This window comes from Sciurus carolinensis, chromosome 11 (genome assembly GCF_902686445.1).
Source record: "Sciurus carolinensis chromosome 11, mSciCar1.2, whole genome shotgun sequence".
NCBI lineage: Eukaryota > Metazoa > Chordata > Mammalia > Rodentia > Sciuridae > Sciurus > Sciurus carolinensis.
Window position 1 is genome coordinate 72,381,003 of NC_062223.1, and position 21,556 is coordinate 72,402,558.

General features: G+C 38.5%; 1 protein-coding gene across 1 annotated transcript; it reads right to left on the reverse strand.

The window, feature by feature from the left end:
- Positions 1 to 9,265: 9,265 nt before the first annotated feature.
- LOC124959543 (olfactory receptor 52B6) lies at positions 9,266 to 13,277 on the reverse strand. The gene is made up of 2 exons (XM_047517957.1): positions 13,252 to 13,277; positions 9,266 to 10,283 (listed from the first exon to the last, which is right to left on the reverse strand). The coding sequence occupies exons 1-2, from the start codon at positions 13,275 to 13,277 to the stop codon at positions 9,266 to 9,268; spliced, it is 1,044 nt and encodes a 347-aa protein (XP_047373913.1).
- Positions 13,278 to 21,556: the final 8,279 nt, after the last annotated feature.

Genomic DNA, 21,556 nt, shown 5'->3' on the forward strand with positions numbered 1-21,556 from the left:
CTATGTTCCTTTCACTGAATATCCTGTAGAACCTTCTCAGATGTCTTCCCCTATAGGGTTTTCACCATTGTTGATGAGTTTTCACCTTTCTAGTTATTCTGTTTTGGGATTCTACTTTAAACATATCAGAGGGAGTCAAAAAACAAAAAGAAGTCCTTGAATAATATACATAAAAGGACAGATGCTGGCTGCCCAGGAAGAGTACAAACCAACAAAATAACAACGGAGAGATGAGATGGAAGGAAGGCATTATAAAAGAAATTAAAGGAAACTCCCCTTTCCACTCTTACATTTACCTCAGCCACACTGCTGACATCAAATTCCATCTTTTCCACACCAAACTACCTCCTCTCGATTAAGAAACTCCTATGGGTGACACTCTGTCCCATCTATTCTTCCCTATTCCCCCAAAAATCATACATTTAAGTTCTTTGCAACTGTTGTTGGGCAATTAGATCATTCTTCCCCCAAAATAGCTTAGCTCCTCTCAAATTAGACTGTAGGAAGCATAACATCTCAAGCGGAGAATTCAACCTCTCAGATGGACAAAGTACCATGGTCCTTTCAGTCTGCTTTACCAAAATATCCCAACTGGGTGGTTTATGAGCAACAGAAATTCATTTCTTACATACCACAGACTGAGAAGACCAAGGTCAAGGCGCTGACAGATTGGGCAACTGTGAGGGCCTAGTCCTCTAGACGTCACTCTCTGGTTGTTTCTTGAAACAGTGACAGGCAAACTAGCTGCCTGAGCCTCTTCATAAACTATGACTCTCACTTAGGACCCTGCCCTCATGACCGAATCACCCCCAAGGTTCATACCTCTTGACACCATCTTTTTGGGGGTTAGGGTTTTAACATATGAATTGGGGAATTTTAATAACTAGTCCATAATATAACTATATTTTAGCAAAAGAAAAATTTTATCTATGTATTATACCAGAAAATGGAGACTGAAACTATTAAATAAGTTATTCAAAATTCTATACTAAGTTGCCAGGTGCAGTGGCACATGCCTGTAATCCCAGTTTCCTGGGAGGCTGAGGCAAGCCTCAGTAACTTAGCAAGACCCTGTCTCAAAATAAAATTTCTTTTTTAAAAAGGGCTGGGGATGTGGCTCAGTGTTTAAGTGCCCTTGGGTTCAATATTTGATACAAATATATATATATATATATATATATATATATACACACACACACACACACACTAAGTTAATTGCAAATCTACAACTGAATCTAAAATCCAACTCAAAGTTCCAGTTTTTAGGAGGAATCTAATATAAAGGGGGGTAATTAATGCAAAGCGCTGGGGGCAGGTGCATTGAGCAGATACCCATTAGAATCATACATATAAATTGTTTCTAAATCATGTGATCATAAATATATTTGGTAAGTGATATCATAAGCATAGTCTCAGGGTTAGAGAATGTCTTTTAGAGAAGGTGACAAATAAGAAAAATACAAGGAATGAACAGGACTTTCTACGTGCAGGAGAAAAGGAACAGAATGCACCAAGATTTGTGGGAAAAAATTCTACTCTATGTTAGTAAGGGATGACAGTATCTAGAGTATGTGGGACTGGTAGTAGGCTGTTGTGAGACAGACTAGACACACAATAGACCATGTAGTACCAAAGCAGTCACAGCAGTTTATGCCTTGAGGCTAAGAATGATAAATCATTGAAAGTTTTTAAAGGAATGATGGTTTCAGATTTGTATTTTGAAAAACAGATAGTAGTCAAGGAAATATGGAAAAGACTCAAGGGGAGAAAATTTAGAAGTAAAGGAACCACTTAAGAAGTATATTCACCCATGGCAGTGTAGCTGAGACTTTGAGATGGTCAGACCCTGAGGATATAGGATATCATAATGGGGACCCTGAGTTGGGAGGAAAAAGGAAACAGCTAGGATGACTCCTAGTTTCAGAATTGAAGATGCAAAAAACAAAAACAAAACCAGAAAGGTAAACAAGATTTAGTTATCATTGAGAGACTTTGATGGCTAAAAAGAGAAGAACCAACTAACAAATAGTTATACTTAGCTTTCAGATAAAAAAGATACATTGAGAACACAAACAGAGAACTTATCTTAAAGTTAATGATTTTGAGCATGTTTTCTAGGGGGATATCTTTACAGAGTCATGAAGCATTTGTAAAAATTAACCGAAGAAAGCTGGTCTGGAAAATACAAGAAAGAGATGCTTAATGACACGAATAGCATGAATGCACTAAGAAATCAGAGTATAGAAAGTTTGAACTTTTTTTGATGTGACAGCCTTAGCCAAGGTTCTTCAGAGAAACAGAACCAGAAGATTACATATGCATATACAACGAGATTTATTTTAAGGTACCGAATTGTGTGATTATGGAGATTGGCAAGTGTAAAACTTGCAGCATGGGCCAACAGGCTGGGGACCCAGGAAGAGGTGATGCTGCAGTTTCCATTCAAAGGCATTTGCTTGTAGAATTCTTTCTCCGTGGTGGGAGGTCAGTCTTTTGTTCTACTCAGACCTCAGAATGAGGTCCACCCACATTATGGATGGCAGTTTGCTTCACTCGAATTCCACCCATTTAAATGTTAATATCACCTAAAAATCGCCCTCGCAGGAATGTCCTGGGGAAAGTTTGAACACATACATAACAGGGTACTCTGGGCAAGTTGACCCATCAAATTAATCATCACAGTGATTAAAAGCAATGGAAACATTTTAAGAAATTATCTAATTTCCCTTTTCAATTCAGAGAGGGAACCAGTATACTGTACAGATGCTATGTACAGTATACTGGAACCTGAGAAAGCAGGACTCAGCATCAGCTACAGGAAAAATAAAACCGAAGTCTTATGCATCCACCATCCTAACTGAATTGGATTTACTTTAACATTTTTTCTTCATTAATTCAATCTTTTCAATGTTAAATGTATACTTCCATTCCCAGAGGTTTGTATGAGGGCCAACTGGGAACTGGAAAGGAATTAAATTTATCATCATTAGCTGTTAGGGAAATGCAAATCAAAACCAAAATGAGATATCAATTTATACCCACTAAGAAGGCCAGAATCAAAAAGACAGATAATAGGATTGGGAGAGGATGTGGAAAAATTGAGATCTTCATACCTTCTAGTGGAAACCTATTATGGTGTGATCACCTTGGAAAACAGCCTGACAGATCCTTAAAAGTGTAAACACAGTTACTGTACGACTCAGCAATTCTGCTCCTAGGTACATAACCAAGAGAAATGAAAACATTCCGCACAAAAGATTTGTAAGGGGATGTTCATAGCAGCATTATTCCTAAGAGCCCAAAGTAGAAACAATCCAAATGTATACCATCTAACATATGGATACATTGTTAATACTAAGAGGATATCATTTGTGAGGGGCAGATAATGATCATGCTCTAAAATTGATAGTGTCAATGGTGGCACAGGTCTGTGAATAAAAAAACAGAATTGTATGTATTTAAAAAAGTGAGTAGTATACTATGTAAGTTGTATCTTGAGAAAAGCTCTTATGTAAAAGTAAGAAATCACCCTAACCTCCTGGAGCAGGAAGGGAAGGGGAAATGTGGGCTGCTGGTCTCAGTCCATCCTGGTCTGATGGAAACCTCTTAAGTCAAGGTTTGGTGCCTCCTCTCTCGTCTTATTTAGCTTCCTGCAGCAGGCTCTTCTGGGCACTAGCCTTTTAACTGCCACCTCATGGTCCAAGATCAGTTTTTCTGTGCTGCCTCCCCAAGCCTGGATCACACTTTAAACTGCCCCAGTTCTCTACATTTCTCCACCCAACACCATCCAATTGCTGGTAGAGGAGTTGAAACCCGCCCTCAGGCTGCCTGGCTTCCCTGGCCTCTTATGAATATGCAGATTTGGATGGGGCACCTGGGGTGGGGGAGGGGAAAGGAGTAGCAAGGGGTGCAGAATCGTCTTGAAGGGACCCAAGGGCCAGAAAAGCCTGCCCAGACGGCCAAGTTCAAGTATATCCAGTCATTCCCAGCTGTGCTTTGTTTAGCAATACTGTAATACCCATCCTAGTGTGGTGGGATGTAGAAGAAACCCACGTCAAAGCAAGGAAAAGCTGTGGCAGGATCTTAAAGTCCATATAGTTGCTGATATTGCCAGAGGCCAGTAGATGCTGGTATTGTTTTAACCTCAGTAGTGAGCTTTCCCTGCTCCCCCTCCCCCACACTCTCCCTGCACAATTTAAAGGAAACGAACACAAATATATATACATACACATACCCACATTAATAATTAGCAAGGAAAGTGAATCGAAGTATAATAATGCGCTTAATAAACAGTAAACATTTGCTAATTTTGCTTTTAAAGTTCCCCCTCATTCCACGAAGTCAGTATATTATTGTTTTAAGTATTTAAATATTTTTGTAACTCTTGGAGCCCTACCATCATATGCTTAAGAAAGAAAAGGGCTGGGGGAATACTTGATTATGCGGTGGAGAACAGAGGAGGTTCTTCTTACCCCAAAGGGGAGAGGAGTGTTTGGAAATGCCCCAGGAATCAGGAGAATACTCCCCTGCTCTAGAGAATACCAGCTCCCTGCCCCTAGCCCAGTACCCCCCTCCCCCTTCACATTTCCATCAGCTGCAGCAGACAGCAGTGGATTCTCCTGGACACTCTGCTCACACCTCCACTCAATGCTTTGAGACCACAGGGGACACTGGAATTATGCAGTTTGTCTCTATTAAGATACAAGAAGCTCAAGATTCAAAGACAACGCTCAGACCTCCATCCGTAAGGCTCTGTGTCTCCCTGTATTTGATTCCATATGTTGCTCTGCAACCTTTGACTTCCTTTATTGACAATCAGGAATTTAGCCATCAGTAAAATTCCCTATGTGACCAAAATCTTCTTGGAATATTCCTTTTTACTTTCTTAGTCTAACTGACTCCTTTCTTTCCACAGGACAATTCTTTATTTTCACCCACATTTCTTATAGTGCCTTGTCCTGGAGTTGGGGTTAGTTGTTATCTCTGTACTGTGTTACTGATTTCCTCCCTTGTCTTAAAACAAAACATAACCCCTCCCCATATCTTTATTTTGGTTCATTAACAGCTTTGGCTAATCATCTTTAGGCCAGTTATCTGCTCATGACTGCCATTCCCCTTCTTTCCTTAGCAGCTTCTGTTCTGGTTCTTAGTCCCTCTTTCTATAATTCTCTTATCATGATTCTTGATGACTTTGGGACTCTCCCTTATTCTGTCAGTTCTATTCATCAAATGAACACGTCTTTCTTCCTTCCTCAGTCTCTAAATAACTCTGACAGTCACGCAGCCCTATTTTCACCAATAGTTAGAACCTGCCTGTAATCTCAATTTCAAATAGTTTGCTCTCCTTCTTTAACTTCCCTCTGTGTTGTTGTCACTCCAGTATCCTTCTGCCCTATGAGAATTTATACTCTAGTGGTTCCTGTCACCTTCCCCTGTCCCCAGTACCTCCACAGAGTCTACACTCCCTCCTGTTTGCCCAGTTTAACCTCCAATATTATAACCACTCTTTGCCATATGTATTCCAACACTCCATCATTTTCCATCTGCACTGGACTTTCCTAGCAAAATGTCAAGCCTATTTACATTGGGTATTTAAATTTCTCTCTCTTCATTCAACAGACACTTTTTCTTTTTTACTTTAAATTCATAATCACAAACCTCAGGGGATTCTGCATTGCTGCTTAATCCTTACCCTCTCTCCCATCCCCTTATCTTCTCTCTCTTATTAAAGCATGTAAAACCAAGGTAAAATTATTATATTCATACAGCTGTAAGATAAACACATGCCAAAGACTTACTGAATTCATTAATTAATGAGGAAACCATATTAAAATCAGCTCAAATAAAAATGTGACTTCGAGTAAAAAATTAAATCTTCTCCCTCCACAGTTTATTGTTTACATTAAAAACAAACAAACAAACAAGAAAACAAATAAAAAAGGATTAGTATTTCACTGTCTTCATCAACATGACTTTACATGATTTTAGGAAACTCTTGAGTAAGATATAACTTTCAAATTCGTTTTATTCAACCCGGAAATACACTTAAATGAAAATCAACTTGTTCAGTTCTTCAACAGAGAGCAACAAAGAATAGTTTATTCCTTAAAAGCTTTCAGGCACCCTTATTTAAATGTTCTTTGTTGTTTTAATCGATTCTAAACTGTTATCCTTATTAATTAGTTCAAGATCTTAAATTGAAATCACCATTTTAAACAGGACTCCAAATTTTTATAAATTTATCAACTTTGGCTTCCTTTGAAGACTACTTCTTACTATGTTAAGATTTAACTCTGCTTTGCCTTTATTTTTATATTATATTATATTATTTATTTGTACTGGATGCTTAACCACTGAGCCATATCCCTAGCCCATTTTAGTTTTTATTTTGAGACAGGGTCTCAGTTGCTTAAGGCCTCACTAAATTACTGGGTCTGGCCTTGAACTTAGGAATTTGGAATCCAGGAATTCAGATTCCATTTTGGTTGTCTCAAATATTTTTGTGTTATAAAATTTTACAATAATGTCTAACTTCGTGAACTTGATATTTTGTATATGTGGAGGCATATCTGAAATGTAATTTCCAATAAATGTGATTTCTAGGTTAAAGGAAAAATGAATAAGAATTTTGTTAAATATTTCCAAACTTAACAGAAATTCAATCATATGGTACATCCATAAGCAAAGTATGAGAAGACCTGATTTCTGACATCATGGACAACAGAGGGTTAATGCTTTTCATCTTTGCCAATCTGACAGGCAAGGAATGGCACATTGGTATGATTTCCTCTTATTCATGATAAGTTAAGATTGTTTTAATTAGGTCTTTGCCCTTTTTGTTCATCAAACTTTTGATTACTTTTTTCCTCTACATTTAAAGAATCCCTTCGGTATTAGGAAAAATGAGTCTTTCATCCGTAACATAATCTGAAAACGATTCTCCCTCATTTGTCATTGACTTTTGTTTCTTTGCTTATAGTGCTTTTACATTTATTTTATTTTGTCACAAAAAAAGGGAAACACATTTGTTGTTTTTACTGGAAGATTATAGAGATGTTTCCGTGGAAGAGACATACAAACAGAGAACTGAATGCAAGGAGGGGCGGGGGATCCTGTGAAGCCATGTTTCAGGCGACAAGAATAACAAGTATGAGCCTGAAGAGAAAAGGAGCTTGGCATGTCTGCAAACCAGCAGGAAAGTCTGGGTCTGGAGTGGCATAGCTGTATTTAAAGCAATGTCTGCTATTCTTTTAAAAATGTGCCTAATTTTGACATATTAAAATAATATTTGGCTGAACTGAGTTATTGTAAACATCCAAAGTAAAATATTTTTTTCTGTTTTTCATTATTTTCTTCTTCTAGAGATGAAATCAGAGTATTAGACAGACATGCCATCTGCTTAACTGGGAGGCAGCAAATGAGCCCTGGATTAACAATAATTGAACAGCAATACAAAGGAAGCTATCGTTTGTAGAGCATTGATTTACCTGCCAAGAACTGTTGTAAGATAATGTGTGTATTAATTTCTCTCTCATTAAGTCATCAAGAGAAAGGTACTATTATTGCTTATCTTTTAAAGATAAGAAAGTTGAGACAAGCGAGGTGAAGCAACTTGTCCAGAGTCACACAGTTAGTAAATGGAAGATGCCGAATCTCTAAAAAGATCTAGAACTTAAAAACGGGTCACTACTCCCATACAGTTTTCTCATTCACGCAGTAAGAATGCTGATATTTGTTCTTTCTAATTTTCATTCTCGTTGTTAGGAAGATGTGGAAAGAGCTTTGTGGGAAGAAAGAAGAAACACCTAAGTTGAACATTCATTGAATGCTTACTATGCAATAGGTATACAATGTTGTATCATTTTCATCTCCTTTATAGATGCATAGAAAAGTAAATTTACTGATATGCAAACGTCCAAGCTTATTGACCATGTAACTAGTATATGTGGATTTTACATTCACATCTCCTGGCGCTGAGCACTGTTCTTTCCTTACATAATGCTGAATCCCAGGACGTAGAATTCTCTCAAAGAAGAATGAAAGGAGGACAGAAATGTGATATTAAAAATTTTAATAAGAATTTTGTATCCATACACACACATTGTATTTCAGATATGAGCAGGTTGTCCTGCTTCCGGCAATGGCAATAAAAAACCTTGCAAAACAATGTTTCCTTAAGGAATACGCAGTTTAGACACAGGGACTTAATGTACACTCATGAAAAGATTTCTAATAAAACAAGAAAGAACACACTCATGACCCAACACAATAGTGATTTACATGAAAATGGTACAAAATCTCAAAAGGCGGATCTTTCATCGTGTGCAGGAGAGGAAGCAGTACAGATGTGAACTATTTTCAAGGATGAGTTGGTCTTAGGCCGAAGAGGCTTTTCTCAACCTCAGAGAACAGCAGCTTAGGCCAATTCCTGGAGTTAATAATGAAAGTAAGCACTTATTAAATTACATATGAACATTTATTGTTTCCTTAACTCTTCATTAAATAATGTGGAAATCCATAGCTATTTGATTTGAGTAGGTATTTTGATTTTTAATTTTAGTGATGAATATAATCTTGAAATACAAAACATATTTGGATGGAAAAGAGTACTTGGTTCCTATTACTTAGATTTCTTGAGGAAAACTCTGTCCAAAACAGTTCACACTATTACAGGTTTATTTGATAAAAGTTTTTGAAATGATATGTTGTGCTTAAAAGGATAAGCAGGTATGTCTACCTATACATGTTGTTGTGTGTTAGTGTTTCTGGACTTGGGTATGTGGGATTATGGATTTAGGGAGACGATAAGAAACACAAATATCATCCCATGGAACTATATGAGCTTTTAGATATGACAATTCTCAGGAGTTACCATAAGAAAGATTTTAAAGTGGTAAATAAATGTGAAAATTATATATGTAAGTAATTAAGAACACATTAAGAGAATTAATTCAAGTTATGCCATGAAAAGTCCTATTTGCATGGTAAATTGGGGATCAACTATCACATTTCCCCTGTTTAGCTAGTTCTTCTTGAGGTGATGGAAGATAAGACTGCATTTGAATAATAGAAGAGAGTGGGGTGAATATTAAAATAGTTTTCTAAGAAAGAAAATCTGGTTTGAGTAGATGACATATTTAAATAAGTTGGGATGTGGGTTAGAATAACATGGAGATAATTGGAAAAGGCAGAGATGAGGATGTAGTGAATACAGGAGAACAGGTAAGTATTGAAAGGGATCAAGTTAAAGCCCAGTTTATAGCATTTATTTTAATCCCTTAGCAATATTTGAAAACATCTGCTTAGTGCCTTCCAGAATTTGGTTGGTCCTTACTCCATAAATGATGGGATTAAGCATAGGGGGGATGACCACGTAGAGGTTGGCCAGCAGAATGTGGACATAACGTGGGATGTGCTTCCCACCAAACCTGTAGGCAAAGACAGAAAACAGTGCAGGAATGTAGAAGAGCAGAATAACACAGACATGAGATCCGCATGTGCTCAGGGCTTTGGACCGGGCTTCTTGAGAAGAGAGGCGGAAGACAGCTAGGAGGATGTGGACATAGGAAATAGCAATGAGAATGATGTCCAGACCTGTGGAGAGAAGAGCAGCTGCCAGCCCATACCAGACATTGATGGAGATATCAGAACAGGACAGTCGGGCAATGCCCATGTGCTCACAGAAGGTGTGTGCGATGACGTTGATCCGGCAGTAGTGCAGGCGCTGGAGGAGAAAGACGGATGGAAACATGATGATGAAACTGCGGGTCAAGGTGGCAGCAACGATCTTCCCAATGACCTTCCTCGTGAGGATGGTGGCATATCGCAGCGGGGAGCAGATGGCCACATAGCGGTCAAAGGCCATGGCCAATAGGACAGCAGAGTCAGCCACGAAGAGAAAGTGGATGAAGAACATCTGGGTGAGGCAGCCATCAAAGGAAATGTGGCTAGAACCTAACCAGAAGTTGGCCAGGGCCTTGGGCATGGTGGAGGTAGAGAGCAGGACATCAGCACTGGCCAGCATGGACAGGAATATGTACATGGGCTCATGCAGGCTTGGCTGGGAGAGGATGGTGCAAATTAGAACGCCATTGCCCGCCAGGGCAGCTATGTACATGATGCAGAAGGGGACAGAGAGCCAGATATGTAGGTGCTGCAGCCCAGGGATGCCAGTGAGGAGGCAGCCTGCCGTGCGAGTGTCAGAGAGGTTCACTGCTGCTATGCTGGTAGCAGATGAAAAAGCCATGATTTTCTGCAGAGACTGTATCGCAGGAGAAAAACAGCTTCAGACATTGAATACACTCATAGTGCTCCCACAAAGTTTGCAAACAACCACAAGGTCTGCACATACTCAAGGGCCCACAGCACTTAAGGGCTTCACACGAAGGCATACTTTTCTTATAGACAGTCACACACTGGCTCTGCACAAAGTACACAGTCATAGGCCCCTCCCACAGTTAGGTTCTGCATCCTTATTTAGGAGCTGTCTACACAGCTGTAAGACAGAAAACTAGAGTTTAGACACATCACAGACTGGGCAAGGTGCTCCAGGTTCTGGAAAACACTGATATCTACAGCACTGAAAACAAAGTCTAGGTCTAGGGATGTAGCTTAGTGGTGAAGCACTTGACTCACATGCACAAGGCCCTGGGTCTGACCCCCAGCACATTGAAAAAGCAAAACAAAAACAAACAAACAAAAGAACACAATCTCTGTGGGTGCAGACCGTAATAAACTCTGCAATAGCCTCAGGCTCGCTCTGCACAGAGGACTGTGGTCCCGCAGCGGAGGGCAATTGCCTCTGCAGACATTGTGGAAGAGTAGGGTTGAGGGTGGTGGGCATTGCAGATCCTGCATTCTTTCCCCCCAGCACAGATGCTCTGGTGAGTGTGGAGGCAGTGAAGGCAGCTATGGCATTTATAAAGGACCCTGGACATCTTGTACAAAAAACCCTATCAGAGATCTGCTCTGTCAGCTATTGACTGTGGCTATCGACACTGCGATCTTGGACAAGTCACTGTTTTCTCTGAGTAACAATTTTCTGGTCTTCAAAATGAGCATAATTGTTATCCTTGTAGTATCCTAAATTTTTGTCTGTGGAAGTCTTAAGAAACTGTGTGATGTTTTCTGAGTCCTCGTGAAACGTGGTCCTATTGCCTGGAGTAGGGAGGAAAATGTTTCTGAAGTGTGGTCCTGAGACTAGTGCCGTCAACATCCTCAAGGAACTTGTGAATTCTTGGGTTCTGCTATAAACCAACTGAATTAGAAAATCTGGGCTAGAGGACAGCAATCTGTGTTTAAGCAAGACCCCACTCCCTGTGATTCGGATTCATTCTAAAGTTTGAGAAACAGTGACAGAACCTTTAACTTCCTTTTCTATCCAGTCTACTTGTCCATTGTTTCTGCCAGGATCATTAACTTCTTAGTCTCTGTTGGTTTCTTCTGTGTTCTCCCTGAACATGTTCAGACTTCAACTAAGTCTAATTAGTGCTCTCCTCAGCTCACATAGTCAGGATGAGAAGGAAATGACACAGACATGGGAGTGGTCTTCATGACTTATGAGGACACTTGAGACCTCCCCACCAAGTCCGATTAAATTATTCTCATAACAAACATGCTATTCTTATCACTGTCTAAATCCTATTTCTCAATTGAACTTTTCTCCTACATAGCAGACTTCAAGACTAATCAGGAGCCAACTCATATTATCGTTCCCCTCCTATAAATTATTTAATCTCTGAAACCATTTTCCTCTCAGTTGATCCAGCTTGAGAGAAAGCGGTGTTAATGTCTCTGCTTTGTCATACTTGTAATCTATTTTATTTCACCTAGATGTAAGAAACTATCCTTAAGGTTTATGGTTATTTTGTTTGTTTCTTTGTAGTGCTAGGGATCAATTCCAGGGCCTTGTGCGTGCTAGGCAAATGCTCTGCCACTGAGCACTGAGCTATGTCCCCCCCAACCCCCCCCCGCCTGCCCCCCCAATCTCTCTCTCTTATTTTTTTTTTTTTTGTACCAGAGATTGGACTCAGGGGTACTTAACCACTGAGTCACTGGGCCACATCCCCAGCCCTTTTAAGAAATTTTATATTTAGAGATAGTGTCTCCCTGAGTTGCTTAGGGTCTCACAGAGTTTCTTAGGGCCTCGCTAAATTGCTGGGGATGGCTTTGAACTCAAGATTCTCCTGCCTCAGTTTCCCAAGCCGTTGGGATTACAGGTGTGTGCCACTATGACCGGCTCTTTATTTTTTTAATTAGAACTTTATAGTTATACATAGTAGTTGGGTTCATCTCAACAAACTCATAGATGCACATAATTTGATTTCAGTTTATGATCCCCCCTTTTCTTGTCCCCTTTCCTTCCTCCCCCTTCTCTTCCCCCTTCTCCTTCTTCTACTCTGCTAGACTTCCTTTCACTCATCTATTTATTTGTATTTGATTGGTTCTTTTTATTTATGCATAAACACAAAATTCCCTGTGGCATATTTATGTATACATGTAACATGATATTTTAAAAAAATTCATTCTGCACTGACAACCTTTCTTCTTTTAAGCAAACACACACACACACACACACACACACACACACACACACACACGGACTATTCCAAATCCAGGCACTTTCCCCTGGAACCCCTTTGTCATCCTTTGACTCATTCCTTATTGGTTTCTTAACCTGTGACATTGGCTCTGTGACTTCTCTCTTATCTTTCAAACTCCAGTACAACAAATCTATACTAGGTTATTCTGGTTTATCCTGCCAGAAGAAATTCAGATCTTCAAACACAAATTCCTTTCTTTTTCTCTTTATTCTCTGGCTGTCCTTTTCTATCCTTTAATTTTCTTCTTTGCAGTGGAGGAGAAATCATTCCTTTTACTATTCTAGTGAATTCCCGTCACCTGTTTTTGAATCCTTTCCCTGACTGCTGTGCAGGAGCTTGACTCTAGTGTCCTTGGCATATGGTTCCACCCTTCCTCAATGTTTGGGGATAGGACCCAAGTGTTGGGCTGGGGATATAGCTCAGTTGGTAGAGTGCTTGCCTTGCAAGCACAAGGCCCTGGGTTCAAATCCCCAGCACCGCAAAAAAAAAAAAAAAAAAAATGACCTAAGTGTTATTTATGAATCATGCACACTCTTTAGGAGCCAAGGATCGGTTATTCATCAATATCTCCATCCTTATCTGGAAAGTGACCCTCTAAACTGCCCTTCTCCCAATCCACTTCCCAGGAGAAAATAATCACTCCAGCTACCTTTGCCCATTCCTCTCTTCAGCCATCCGCCCATCTGTGAACACTGCCACAGAGCTGTGCACTTTCCTGGTACCCGTTTCTCACCTCCCCTTTGTATCAATACCTCTTCTGACTCAGACTTACCTCCCTGATGCCACCTTCTCAGACTCACAGTTTCTCAGTTCAGTCTTCACATGGAGCACAGTCTTCCTTAATATAAACAACAGAGTCTCAGGTCTTGCCACAAAGTTTATTAAAACCTCTTCTCTTTTGGGAGCTGAGATTCTCCTGCCTCTGTGTAACCTTCCCTTTCTCAGCCCCAATTCCCTCCTGCAGCACTTGGGTCAATATGCAGGCACACAGGTGCAGGCTTTGGCACAGAGCCAAAAGGAAGAGCTGTAAGGACAGACCCTCTGGGTCACCTGGGGGCGGGGCAGGGCTCAGGGACAACTCAGAGGCTCCCAGCCTGAGCTGCTTTCCTTTTCCTGTTCCAATGCTTGTTCTTTCCTATGCCTTCAATCCCCCCATTTTTTTTTTTTTTTTTTCTTCTCTTCCCATTGCCCTTCTTGAAAGCATTTTCCTGGTGGGGTTTTTCCATTCCTCATCTTCCTAGTGTCTGTCTTCAAACCCATGCACCTTTTTACTGTAGTCTTCTCTTCACCCTTCCACTACCCCTAAGAATCTCTTACATTATTTGTCATCCTAAAGAGAAGGACGTGTAGGGATTATTGTCCGTCTTGCTCATTCAGACGTTTTACAGAGCTTAACTGATCCCTTCTGCAGTCGGCATTTGAGGTCAATAGACCTCTGGTGATTATAATACCAGTGATTAGAAAGTGCTGCAGGAGTTCAGAGTCCTGGGGATAGTTCTACCTGGTACAATTAGGGAAGTCTTCACAGAGTGTCAGTTTGTGGTTGGGACTGAAAAGTCTGTGCATGTGTATGTGTGTGTGTGTGTGTGTGTGTGTGTGTGTGTGTGTGTCTAAGATTATTGTACCACTGAGGCAAGGAATATGAAAAGACTCCTAGATGAAATATGTGATAATACTAAGTGGTGCTTTGGAGAATTCAGATTAAGGGTTAGCCAGGGAACTGGAACACCAGAAACAGAGCAGAAATACTAAAGGCTAGTATTTAGGAAGACAGGAAATAGGATGCATTTGTCTCAGCATCTTCCAAACTTAGGATGAATTCCACTTTGGGCTGAACTTTTCTTAGCCTTCTTAAAAATTAAGATATGGTTCACCCACCACAACACTGACCCTTTTCGAGTATGAAATTCATTTACTTTCAGCATACTCACTAGATGGTGCAGCAATCTCTGTTATCTAATTCCAGAACTTTGTTTTACACCTCAACATCTCCCTGCCCATCATCAGTCACATTTCATACCTCACTTTTCTGAACCCCTAGAAACTACTAATTTGTCTTCTGTCTTTAGGGATATACCTATTTTGGACATGTCATATAAACAGAATCATAGGATTATCTGACCTCTTGTGACTGACTTCTTTAACTTAGTAATAACTGCAGTTCATTCATGCTGTTGTATGTAACATGATTTCCTTCCTTTGTATGGGTAAATAATATTTTGTCTTAAAAATTATAATTATTAATTCACATTAATTGTACAAATTAATGGGATCGACAGTGATATTTTCATATGTATATATTTTGTATTGATCATGTCCAGCTGCCATTCATCTGCCCTCTCTGCCTTTTCTTCTTACCCCTGCTCACAACACACAGCCAAATATGCATGGACGCAGTGCATTTTATGTATCTACTTAATTGTTAATTGACATTTGGGTTATTTTGCACTTGGGGGCTACTGTGTTTATAGTTTTTAATGTTTTTGCAGAACTAGGTCTTGAACTCAGGGCTTTGTGCATGCTAGGCAAGTGCTCTACCACGAAGCTACATCCCCAGCCCTTTGGAGCCTGTTATGAATAGTGCTGCTATAAATATTTGTGTTCAGGTGTCTGTATGGATATGTTTTTATTTCTCCTAGGTGTATAGCTAAAAGTGAAGTTACTGAGTTATATGGCAACTCTATACTTAATTATTTTGGGAACTGTCAGACTGTTTCCAAGTGGCTCTATCATTTTATACTCTCCCAAGGAGTATATGAGAATTAGTTTCCCCCACCTTCATGAAAGCTTGCTGCTACCTGAAAATTTGAATCTAGACACTTTAGAATGTGAACTGAAAATCTCAATGTTTAAATTTTTTAAAATTCTGTTTTTTGGGTCCTACTTAGTCATACATGACAGTAGAATCCATTTTGATAAAATTATACAAGCATAGGACATATTTTATTCTAATTAGGACCCCATTCTCGTGGATGGGCACAATAGTGGGGTTCACTTAGGCAATGCCATGTATGTACCCAGGAAAATTATGTTAGATTCATTCTATTGTCTTTCCTATTCCTATCCCAGCTCCCTTCCTTTAGTTCTCCTTTGTCTAATCTAAAAAACTTTTCTTCCCCTGTACCCCTTTATTGTTTAGCTTCCACATATCAGTGAAAACACTTGACCTTTGGTTTTTTGATAGTCTCCAGATCCATCCATTTACTGGCAAATGTCATAAAATCATTCTTTTTTTATGTCTGAGTAATATTCCATTATATATATATATATATATATATATATATATATATATATATATCACAATTTCTTTATCCATTCATCTATTTATGGGCATCTAGGTTGGTTCCATAGCTTAGTTATTGTCAATTATACTGCTATAAACACTGATGTGGCCGTGTCACTGTAGTATGTTGATTTTAAATCCTTTGGATATATACCAAGCAGTGGGATAACTGGGTCAAATGGTTCCATTCCTAGTATTTCGAGGAATCTTCATACTGCTTTCCAAAGGGTTTGCACCAATTTGCTGTCATACCAACAATGTATGAACGTTCCTTTTTCCCCACATCCTCACCAACATTTGTTGTTACATGTATTCTTGATAATTGCCATTCTGACTGGAATGAGATGGAATCTCAGTGCAGTTTTAATTTGCATTTCTCTAATTGTAGAGATGTTGATCATTGTGATTTTGATCTGTATTTCCCTGATAACTATATGGTCAGGTGTTTATGTGCTTAATGGTCATTTGCATATCTACTTTGGAGAAATGTCTATTCAGATCTTTTATAGTTTGTAGATTGAACTTTTTATTATTGAATTGTGAATATTCTGTATTTATTCTAAATATAAGATCTTTGTTAGACATATGATTTGCACGTATTTTCTTTCATTCTGAGTGTTGTTTACTTAACTTTTTTGGTACCAAGGATTGAAACCAGGTATGCTTTGCCACTGAGCCACATCCCCACCCATTTTTAATTTTTTATTTTAAGACAGGGTCTTGCTAAGTTGCTGAGGCTGCCTTCGAACTTGTGATCCTCCTGAGGTGCTAGGATTATGGACATGTGCTACTGTGCCTGACTTTTTATTCACTTTCTTGGCTTTTTTGGAAACCTGAAAGTTTTTTTAAAAATTTGGATGAAGTTGAATTTATCTGCATTTTCTTTTATCACTCAAGTTTTTGGCGTCATATGTAAGAATAGTTTGCCAAATCCAGGGTCATGAAGATCTGCTCTTACACTTTCTTTTAGGAGTTTCATAAATTTTATTCTTTGCGCGCTTTCTCTTTTTCTTTAGGTTGAAGGTTGAACCTAGTGGTGCTGTACTACTGAGCTACATCCCCAGCCTGTTTTATATTCTTTGTTTTCTATATTAGTTTTGCATGTTGTAAACTGATCTCATGTTTGCTGCTTCTTTCTTCTGCCTTCGCCAATTTGTCTTTGAACTCCTAAAGTGAACTTTTTTGTTTTAGTTATTGTTCGTGTTTAACATAAGAATTTCTGCTTGGTTTCTTTGAACAAGTTCTATCTTGATATTTTGTATTTGGGTGATATTTCCTCACACTTTCCTTTAGTTTTCTAGGCATGCTTTCCTTTAGTTCTATGAACATCTTTAAACTAGTTCATTTAAAGTTTTTTTCATACTAACATCTGGGCTTTTTCAGGGGTAGGTTCTGTTGATTTCTATTTTTTCTGTGATGGTCCATATGTTTTAGTCTTTCTTTCTTTCTTTTTGTATAAAACAAAAACTTGAAAACGTAAACAATACAGTGTGGTAACACTGGAATTTAGATTCTCCCCTACTCCCAGGATTTGCTGCTATTGCTAATCGTTTTTTTAAAGTGACTTTTAGAAATATTTCTGTAAAGTTTGCATTCTTTTTCATGCGTAGCCACTGAATTCTCTGTTCAGTTCTTAGTGGTCATCTAAAGAATAAACAGAGATTTTTCTTAAATTCCTAGGAAAAAATAGGTCTCCAGTCTTTGTTGAGGGACTCGGTGAGCATTTTTGGACACATATACAATACTCAGCCTTGTGGTTTACAACCAACCCTTCTTAGCCTTCCCTTCCTGCTTTTACAGTCTTAAGGTCAGCAAGAGGTGAGAGTTTAGGGCTTTCCCACAGCCCTGCACACACCTGAACTCCAGATTCCTATGGATTTGCAAGCCCTTTACAAAACTCCTCTGGATAACTCAGTTAAAAGCTTTGTCTTTTAAGCTTTTTGGTTAGTTTATTATTCATCATGGGGTTTATCCATGGCCTCAGGCAGCCATGAAGTTAAAACACTTGCCAGTGTTTTTTGACAAGCTGCGCCCACACACGTAGCCAGAAGGATTTTAGCATTGGGCAGACTCTCATTCAACATTTGAGTCTTCTAGGAAATTATTCTAGTAGTTTCTGGCTCAGAAAAAAATGAAGATATTATAGAGGATTCTCTGTAATTAGCAATAAGATATTACAAATAGTTTACGTTAGTATAGCATATTAATTATAATCAGTGAAACAATATATTACTATTAGCGTCAATATTTATTAACTAACATCCATGTATAATTCTGAAATATTTATTTCAGTTTCTTGTGAATTTTGCAATGGAAATAATGCCTTCTGAGACTAAGCCATAAAAGGCATTAAAACTTCCTTCTTGCTTTTTCTGGAATTTCCTGCCCTGGATGAAGCCAGACTCCCTGTCCTAAGGACACTTCAGTATGTAAAATGTGGTATAAACAGAGGTTAACAATACTATTACTACTAATAATAATTGAAAGCACTAATTGCATGCCCACTCTGAACAACCATGGAAATCCAGTGGTGGACTGAGGGTGAGATTTGTATGACCATGTAACTCATATTCTGAAAGCAGAAGTTAACAGCCAAACAAGTAATTACAAGATGCTGTGATAATTGCCAGCTTCTCAGGCACTGAACACAGGGGTCAGGCAGAAAAGAACAGGAAGGGTATTCCTGAAAGAAGAGATAATAACATGTGCTTGAGAAATCTTTATGCATTTGCAACTCTGCACAGATTCTCATCTGAAATTATTACAGAATTTGTGGCATACCTTGGGGTAGATGGCAAGAAGCTGAAGAGGAAGTAGAGTCTGAAATTGCGAGACCTTATATATTTTGCTGATGGAGATTTGATTTATCCTAAAGACTTCATAAACTGTAGAAATGTTATGTTTCTCTCTTAGAAAAGATTACTGTGGATTCAGAGGACAGGATGGGATTCTTTAGAATAATCAGAGCCTAATAGCAGAAATGACAAGGGACAAAACAATGGCAACTGAAGGAAGAAAGCGATTCTAAAGTTTTCTGAAGTCCAAGTTGACAGGACTGTGGGACAGTATCCAATAGTTTTCTATAAAAGTTCTGTTTGACCAATACTGATTTGTGGTAACCATGGCATTCTCTAAATTATCTTTCATTTGAATCAGAAAGAACCTGTACTCCTCCTCTCATCTACCCATTTGCATTCGAATACTAAAATAACTTAAATGAATGGTTGAATATTTATAGCATTAATAAAATATTACACAAAAAAGTTGTGGTATTGCTCAATGGTACAGCACATGCTTGGCATGTGTGAGGACCTGCATTCTATCTCCAGTACCACAAAAAATAGAAATAATAATTAAAAAAAAAAAACCCTCAAAATTCAGATTGAGATTCCTTCAAACATACACCTACAACAAACACACAGATTTCCTTGTAGATCGTTCTAGCAACAGTGGAGAGAGCAAAGAGAACTTGCAATATTTAAAGCCTCTGAGGATTCTTCTTTCTCAGGACACCACCTGTCTGGGAAGACCTGAATCTTCAGGGACTCAGTCCAACACAGCCTTTGGGACCTCAGTGACTTAGGAGCTGTACATTTTGGAAAGTGCTTTAGTGTGCAATCCACAGTTCACTAACCGGGTTCATGTCCATGGTCCCTCAGGGGCCTGCAGGGTCTGAGTGCCCTCTCTGAAGGTCCAGGAAGGGTAATAAGAGGACATCCTCTCATGAGTGCCATTTCTCTTCATCCCTCAGTCCCCATCAAGGGCTGTTTGGTAAGTATTAGGTTTATTAAGTATTAGGTTTGGACAAGGTAGCGAGGATTGGAAACTCAAGGGCAGGTCCATCTTCTGGAGGGGCCCCTCTGAAAGGCATAGAGATAACGGGGAGGCTAAGAGAAGACAGGGATGTGCTTAGATCAGTTTTCTCTGTGAAATAAAGCCTGCAACTCAGATTTTAAAGTCTCAGAGAATGAAATACTATGGTTACACAGGAACAAGAAGGACTGAGACTATATACGGAGGACACAATCTGATAGCCCAGACCAAAGAATTTGAGCTTGGATTCAGAAGAATATACTCCAACTCTCTGGTTTCTGTGTGATTTGCAATTTTGTCATCTTGTGGAGTTTTGACATCAGTGTGTATGTGCATATGTTTGTAACATTAATGACATTACATAATAGTTGCTACTAATGATTAATTTAATATTTTTCAGGTACCATGCTAAGAATCTTTTCATATAATCCCCACATAATGTCTCTATGAGGAAACAGGCATTTTAGAGAGATCAAAGAGCTTATTCGGTATAAAGTAGGAAACACAAATCAAATGCAAATTAAAAATACTCTAAAAGTTGTTTTTTAAGTAGTTATCTAAAGATTTTGTGAGTCTAGGTGTGCCTGGGTATATTTGTAATTGTATTGTGTTTTTTATTTACTCACTCACTCACTCATTCATCCATAATTATTTTAACCATTCATTCATTAAACTGAACTTTAGCAGAACACAGGTAAATACAAGGAGACTAGAGGTGGGGTGAAGGATGTGGCTACATAGAGAATATGTTCCAGATTATACAGAAGCTTCTGTGCCATGATTTACACATCATTCATTTATTTAGTAAAATTATTAAGTGTTTTACAGAAACTGAACTCAGATGAGAAGAGAAAGATAATGAATGTGAAAATGTCTTAATCTCAAGAAAGAATATGAGCAAATAAATGCAAAAAACTATGCTTAGTGCTACCACCACATGGCATGAATACACATGGCTTTATGGGTGTGTTCAACTGCAATACTTAATTCAATCTGGGAGTTCGAACAATTTCTCAAAGAATTTTCTCCTTAAGCCAAAATAAGATGGATGGGCTAAAGTAACAAATTCGAAAAATGTCTTATATTGCTGATAAAATTTTCATGAACAGTGTTAATAACATGAGAGTTATCTCATTTTTATTTTTAAAGAAAATGCTTTTAGCATCTTCTTGGCTTGGCATATTAGTGGCTATCAGTTTTCATGGGCTTATTTTACTGATACAGTGATGCATATGTAATAAATTCAAATATATTTTTAGAGACACAAAGACAATGTGAATATTCATTTTTGTCTTGATTCATTAATGATATTCAATTTTGAAGTTTTATTGAGTGACATCAGTATCTAGTCATTGAGTATATTATTAAAACAAAACAAAACAAAACATGTACAAAATTGACATGCTGTTTGCCTTTGCGGAGATTGTACTCCAGCAAGAAAAAAAAAGTATTAAACAGTTGTAAGTATGATGAATTTAATAAAAGAGGAGACATAATTTTCTGATATAGGGAGATTTAGAAATCTCCCAGGGGTGTATCATTTAAATATCATTAAATTGAATGAAAGGAGGCTTATCTGAGACTTAATGGACATATGGAACTTAGTTTTACTTCAAAGCAGGAAAAGGAATGGAAACAATTATTCTAAATCAAGGGAGAAGTCTGCACATAGCCTTATAGCCTGGAGACCTTCACAATGATGGAACATGTGTTATCTACCTCACATGTTTGGAATAGCGCACATTGTGTTCAGATTTATTTTTCTACAAATATTGTTAAGAAAGAGCAGTATTCAGTGTAAGATCACTCAATGCGTGGGTTCCACTTGAGAATGCTTTACAGTGTAACAGCTCAATGT

What these genes read in the sequence shown, in the direction of transcription:
- LOC124959543 (XM_047517957.1), bottom strand. Translation starts at nt 13,277, where the DNA reads ATGGCTGAAGAGAGGAATGGGCAAAG. An exon ending in GAAGAGAGGAATGGGCAAAG is followed by an intron (nt 10,284 to 13,251) that starts GTAGCTGGAGTG and finishes CAATGTCTGAAG; the next exon opens with CTGTTTTTCTCCTGCGATAC.